This window comes from Molossus molossus, unplaced genomic scaffold, assembly GCF_014108415.1.
Source record: "Molossus molossus isolate mMolMol1 unplaced genomic scaffold, mMolMol1.p scaffold_m16_p_22, whole genome shotgun sequence".
In the NCBI taxonomy this organism is placed as follows: Eukaryota; Metazoa; Chordata; class Mammalia; order Chiroptera; family Molossidae; genus Molossus; species Molossus molossus.
The window spans coordinates 19,718,308-19,725,342 of record NW_023425358.1 but is presented as its reverse complement, the minus strand read 5'-3'; the positions used below and the strand labels follow the sequence as shown (position 1 = coordinate 19,725,342).

General features: G+C 40.9%; 1 protein-coding gene across 9 annotated transcripts in view; it reads right to left on the bottom strand.

Annotated features, from left to right (window-relative positions):
• Nucleotides 1-952: 952 nt before the first annotated feature.
• PRR14L (proline rich 14 like) overlaps nucleotides 953-7,035 on the bottom strand; it is a 53,116-nt gene continuing 47,033 nt past the window's right edge. For all 9 annotated transcript variants that reach the window (XM_036276262.1, XM_036276259.1, XM_036276255.1 and 6 more), the window contains one exon: nucleotides 953-1,882. In XM_036276262.1, coding sequence (XP_036132155.1) covers nucleotides 1,606-1,882 — 277 coding nt within the window. In that variant the 3' untranslated portion in view covers nucleotides 953-1,605. The remainder of the gene's footprint in view (nucleotides 1,883-7,035) is intronic.

The following is a 7,035-nucleotide window of genomic DNA, read 5'->3' as shown; positions in this document are numbered from 1 at the left end:
TAACTTGAAAGTGTCTCTGGAGCTTGGACAGTTCCCACTGGCAGCTGCTCCCCAGCAGTGGTCCTAGGAGGATGGGAAGAGGTGACCGACCAGTGTCCTGAGGCTGGGTCTAGTATCCCACTCACCAGCCAAGGAATGTTAATTCTCTGAACTCTTTTTTTGAAAGAGAGAGAGAGAAATAAAGGATAAAATACAAGAGAAGGAAGGCAGGGGAAGCAGGGTGAGGGCATATAGGGATTAGTGGGAAAGGAATGAGACCTCTGGGCCTGCTAACCCACACAGCATCCTTCTGCCCACAGACTCTTGGGGGCTCAAAAGCAGCAGCTCAGCAAACTCTGGCATTCTTCATATCCAGTAGGTTTGACACAGAAGCCCAGAGTACAATGAAGTGTCCTCTGAGAGGGCTGGCCGTGGAATTTCACGCTCCCACCACGAGAACGCATTACTGAGTCTGAACAGTGGCGTGTCACCTCTCCCTGCTCTGAGCTGGTTGCTCAGACAGCTGCAAACACTCTGGGTCGGCCTGTACCACTGCCCAGGCTGTTATACCCAACTTTGTTTCATACCAACACTTCCAATAAAACCCATCAAAAGACCACACCCAATCCTCACACTTTTACACCGACTGGGAGAGAAACCTGCTCTTATGTCCATCATTAAAATTAATACATCTACTTAGTGGGCAAGAATGAGAACCCAGATGAAAAAAGTGCTCCCTCTAATGACTTACACTAGAAGGCGGAGACGGGGAAGGGACTGCTTGAAACACGTGAATGAAAAAATGTCTCTCCACTGTCCCAAACCATGCACTGATAAACTGGGTCAAATGTCTACCATCTATTCTGAAGACATGTAATGTCTTTCTCCTTGATGTCTTAAAAAAATTGTTCTAAAATCACATTTAAAGGCTCCAAACATGCAGCAATTAAAAAAAAAAAAAAAGAAAAAGAAAACAAATGAAAATAACACCACAACATTAAAAAGTGCAACTTACTTCAAATGGGGCCTGGATGGGCTCCTCTGGCACTAGTGACCCACAGTCACAGAAGGGAGAAAAAAATGATGGGAACACACACACACACACACACACACACACACACACACCAGGATCTGGGCAGGTGGACTCAAAGGATTAGAAAACACCACAGGCTCATCTTTCCTCAACTACTGAGATGAGCCAGAGATACCACAAAGGATGGGATGCCAGGTCCCCCTCCCTACGCAACATCTCTAAATAATCTTGGTCTAGCACCACCGTAAACAACGTGGAACTTTCACATGGACGTGCAAATGCTTTGAGTCCTTGGAATCCTAGTGTTACTGAAGGTATGCTGCGTCTTCCTCCTATGGATGGCAGAGTGTGGCAGGAGGCCAGATGTCATTCAGGACCACTTCCAGGAGAAAGGGAGCATTCCTGAGGTTCTATACTCAGCAGTAAAAGTAGAGGACCCTCCCCTTCACCAGTTTCTAAAAAGGCTGCACCTTGGAACAAGTAAAAATCCATGGACTGCATTTTGAGTGGTTTGGGCATTGGGCAAAATTAGGCAACCTCTTCCAAGGAGGTCTGGAACATCAAATTTTGAGACTCTCAAACCAAACTGCTTCTCAACAATCAGATGATGGCTCCTGTTCCTCTTCCTTGGCAAAAAAGGTCTCCAGTTCCATTAGTTTCTGTATCAAAAGGGCATCCAGCTCTCGGCTCTGCAGTGCCGCCTTCTGTGCTCTGGTGAAGCTGCCGGCCACCTTGACCTTTCCACGAGCTCTCCTCTTTCGTGGAACTGTAAAATCCTGAAATTCTAGGACTCGCTTCCTCTTCTGTTGGCTGATTGAGATTAGCGTACCATTTCGCTCCTTAGGTTCCTCAAAGATGGTCTCTAAACACCTAAAGGTGGAACACAAAACAGAATCACCAACGCACCTACTCACATGGCAACCCGTCTAGTCAATGGGCTGAACACTACTTGCAGTAACCACTCCTTACTCAGTTGTTTCCTCTGGACGGCATCTATTTTTTTTTTTTAACGTGTATTTTTTTCCAGCTTTAATGAGGTATATTTGACAGGTAAAATTGTAATATATTTAAAGCATATAATGTGATTTGATATAATTGAACATTGTGAAAAGATTCCCTCACTGGAGTTAATTGACACACCCATCACCTCAGTTATTTACTTTCTTTGTGTGTGTGTGTGTGTGTGTGTGTGTGTGAACACACGTTTTACTCTCATCAAATTTCAGTTATACAAAACCATATCATCAACTACTGTGACCACGTGATATATTGTATCATCAGACCCCAATCATAACTGGAAGTTTATACCCTTTTATATCTTTTCCCACTTCTCCCACTCTCCAGCCCCTGGCAACCACCACCATTGTACTCTGTTTCCTTTTTTTTTTTTTTTGGATTTCACATATAAGTGGTTATCATGCAAAATTTGTTTTTCTCTGCCTGGCTTAATTCATTTACCATAATGCTCTCCAGGTTCATCCCTGTTGTTACAAATGGCAGGATTTCCTTCTTTTAAAAAAAAATTTTTTCTTTAAACATTTTTTTAAATTGATTTTTTACATAGAGGAAGGGAGAAAGAGAAACATCGATGTGAGAGAGATATATCAATTGGCTGCCTCCTGCATGCTCCCTCCTGGGGATTGAGCCCACAACCCAGGCATGTGCCCTGACCAGGAATCTAACCAGGACTGCTAAATCCACTGATCCACACCAACTGGGCAAGATTTCCTTCTTTATTTAAGGTTGAAGAATATTTCATTGTATATATAGACCACATTTTATTTTTTAATTGATTTTAGAGAGAGATGAACAGAGAGAGAAAGTTAGAAACATCAATGAGAGAGGACATCGACTGGCTGCTTCCTGCATGCCTCCCACTGGGGATCTGGCTCACATGTGCCCTGACCGGGAATTGAATGGGCGACCTCTTGGTCATGGGTCCACGCGTAACCACTGAGAAACACCAGCTGGGCCTCTGTATCTCTTTTGTTTGTCAGTTTATTTTGTTCATTGGATTCCACATATAAGTAAGATCATGTGATAGTTATCTTTCTCTGACTGGTTTATTTCACATAGCATAATAATCTCCAGGCCCATCCATGCTGTCCCAAGGGTAAGAGATCCTTCTTTTAGACAGCCACATAGTATTTCACTGTGTAAATGTACCACACATCTTAGTTAGCTATTGTAATTAACACAGCTATGAACATAGGGGTACATATATTTTTTCTGACTGGTGTTTCAAGATTCATAGGATATATTCCCAGAAGTGGGATCACTGAATCAAATGTGAGTTCCATTTTTAATTTTTTGAGGAAACTCCATACTGCTTTCCACAGTAGTTACAATAGTCTGCATTCCCACCAGCAGTGTACTAGGGTTCCCTTTCTCCACATCCTTGCCAGGACTTCTCTGTTAATTTATTGATGCTAGCCATTCTGACAGGTATGAGGTGATATCTCATTGTTTTAATTTGCATTTCTGATGATTAATGACATTGAGCATTTTTTCATATGTCTATTGGTCATCTGTATGTCCTCTTTGGAGAAGTGTCTATTCAGGTCCTCTGTCCATTTTTTTTTTTTTTAAATCCTCACCCAAGGACATTTTTGCATTTATCTTCAGATAGAGTGGGAGGAAGAGAGGGAGAAAGACAGAGAGAGAAACATCAATGTGAGAGAGATACATCGACTGGCTGCCACCCACACGACCCCAACCGGGACTGGGGACAAACTGCAACCGAGGTACGTGCCCTTAGAGGAAACCAAACCTGGGACTCTCTGGTCCGTGGGCCAATGCTCTAAATGCTGAGCCAAACAAGCTAGGGCATTTTGCCCATTTTTAAATTGGATTATTTGTCTTCCTGATGTTGAGTTGTGAATTCTCAATAAATTTTTAAAACTAACTTCTCATCAGATGCATCACTGGCAAATACATTCTCCCATACAGGGGGTTCCCTTTTCATTTTGTTGGTTTCTTACGCTTTGCAGAAACTTTTTAGTTTGATGTAGTTCCATTTGTTTATTTTTTCCTGTTTCTCTTGCACTAGATGTATTGGTGAAAATACTGCTATATGAGATGCTGAGATTTTACTGCCTGTTTTCTTCTAGGATTTCTGTGGTTTTGCAACTTACATTTAAGTCTTTTATCCATTTTGAGATTCTTATGTTGTAAGTTGTGGTCTAGTTTCATCTTTTTGGATATATCTGTCCAATTTTCCCAACACCATTTATTGAAGAGACTGTCTTAACTCCATAGTATGCTTTTGCCTCCTTTATCAAATATTAATTGACCATTATGGCATGGGTAGATTTCCGGGTTCTCTGTTCTGTTCTAGTGGTCTAGGTGTCTATTCTTGTGCTAGCACCAGGCTGTTTTGATTACAATGACTTAGTATAGTTTGGTATCTGGTATTGTGAGACCTCTAACTTTGTTCTTCTTAAGATTGCTGAGGGTGCTCAGGGTTTTTTTGGGTTCCACATAAATTTTTGGAATATTTGTTCTAGATCTGTGAAATATGTTGTTGATATTTTTTAAAAATATATATTTTTTCTTTATTGACTTTAGAGAGAGAGGAAAGGAGAGGGAGAGATATAAATATCGATGAGAGAGAACATCAATTGGCCGCCTCCTGTATGCTCCCCACTGGGGATCGAGCCCATAACCTGGGCACATGCCCTGACCGAGAATCAAACAGGCGACCTCTTAGTGCATGGGTTGATGCTCAACCACTAAGCCACACTGGTCGGGCTATGCTGATGATATTTCAATAGGGACTGCATTGAATCTGTAGATTGCTTTGGGTAGTATGGACATTTTAATAATGTTAATTATTCTAATCTGTGAACATGATATGTGCTACCACTTGTTTGCATTTTCCTGTTTCTTTTCCCAATGTCCTATAGTTTTCTGAGTACAGATCTTATACCTTCTTGGTTAAGTGTATTCCTAGGTATCTTATTGTTTTTGTTGCAATGATAAATGGGATTGCTTTATTTTTTAAAATATGTTTTTATTGCCCAGCCCGTGTGGCTCAGTGATTAAGCATTGACCCATGCACCAAGAGGTCACCTGTTCGATTTCCGGTCAGGGCACATGCCCAGATTGTGGGCTCAATTCCCCAGTGGGGGCATGCTGAAGGCAGTCAATTGATGTTCTCTCTCATTGATTCCGGTCAAGTGCATGTACCTTGGTTGCGGTTCAGTCCCCGGCCGTGGTTGTGCAGGAGGCAACCAATCGGTGGGTCTCTCTCACATCAATGTTTTTCTCTCTCTGCCCTCTCACTCTATCTGAAGATAAAAATGGAAAAATATCCTATTGTGAAGATAAAAAAAAAAAATGCCATTGATGCCCGGCTGATGTGGCTCAGTGCATTGAGCATTGTCCCATAGACTGAGAGGTCCCGGTTCGATTCTCGGCCAGGGCACATGCCCAGGTTATGATCTTGATCCCCAGTAGGGGACATGCAGGAGGCAGCCAATCAATGTCTCTCTCTCACATCGATGTTTCTATCTCCCCCCTTCCTCTCTCTAAAAATCAATAAAAAAATGTTTTTAAAAATGCCATCGATTTCTGGATGTTAATTTTGTTTCTTGCTACTTTGCGGAATTCATTTATTATATCTAGTAGTTTTCTTGTTAAGTCTTTAGGGTTTTCCATGAATAATATAATGTCATCTGCAAACATCAGTTTTACTTCATCATTTCCAATTTGGATGCCTTTTATTTTTTCCTTCTTGTCTCTTTGCTGTGGCTAGGACTTCTGGTACTATGTTGAATAAAAGTGGTGAAAGCAGACATCCCTGACTTGTTCCTGATCTTAAGGGAAACATTTTTAGTTTTTGCCCATTGAGTATAATGTTGGCTGTAGGTTTGTCATATATGGCCTTTATTATTTTGAGATATAATTCCTCTATTTCCAGTTTGCTGAGAGTCTTTATCAGAAATGAGTGCTGGATTTTTTTTTTTAATGATTTTCCTGCGTCTATTGATATGATAATGTGATTTTTATCCTTCATTTTGTTTATGCGACGTGTCACATTTGATTTGTGAATATTGTATCAGTCTTGCATCCCTGGAATAAGTCCTACTTGGTCATGGTGTACAATTTTTTAAATGTATTGCTGGATCTGATTTGCTAATACAGTGATACCTCGGTTCTCGAACATAATTCGTTCCAGGAGGACGGTCGAGAACCGAATTGTTCGAGAACCGAAGCAATGAAACCAATAGGAAAGCGTGACTCCACAAAGCGTGACTCTCTCTCTGCACTCACACTGATGACGCAAGCAAGGCGCGCTGGGCCGAATGAACGCCATTCGGCTCAACTCGGCTCATCTCGGAAGTTCGAGTTCCAAATATTTGTTCGGATTCCGAGACAAAAGTGTCTCGAATCTCCATTTGGTCGAAAACCGAGGCGTTCGAGAACCGAGGTATCACTGTATTTTGTTGAACATTTTAGCATTTATGTTTATAAAGGATATTGGCCTGGAATTTTCTTAGTAGTGTCTTTATCTGGTTTTGGAATTAGGATAATACCAGCCTCAGAAAACAAGCTTGGAAGTCTTCCATCCTCTTGAAATTTTTGGAATAGTTTGTAGATAGATGTTAGTTCTTTGAATGTTTAGTAAAACTTCCCTGTGCAGTTGTCTGGATGAGGACTTTTCTTTGCAGGGAGGTTTTTTTGTTTGTTTGTACTGCCTCAATGTCATTAGTTTTTATTGGCCTGTTTAGGTTTTCTGATTCTTCCTAATTGAGTTTTAGAAATTTTTGTTTCTAAAAATTTGTCCATTTCATTCAGGTTGTCCAATTTGTTAGCATATAGTTGTTCATAGTATTTTCTTACAACCCTTTTTATTTCTGTGTTGTCAGTTGTTACTTCGCCTATTTCATTTCTAATTTTATTTATTTGGGTCCTCTCTCTGTTTCTTGATGAGTCTGGCAAAAGGCTCATCAATCTTGTTTATCTTTTGAAAGAACCAGCTCTTAGTTTCACTGATCTTGTGTATTGTGTTTTGTTTTTAG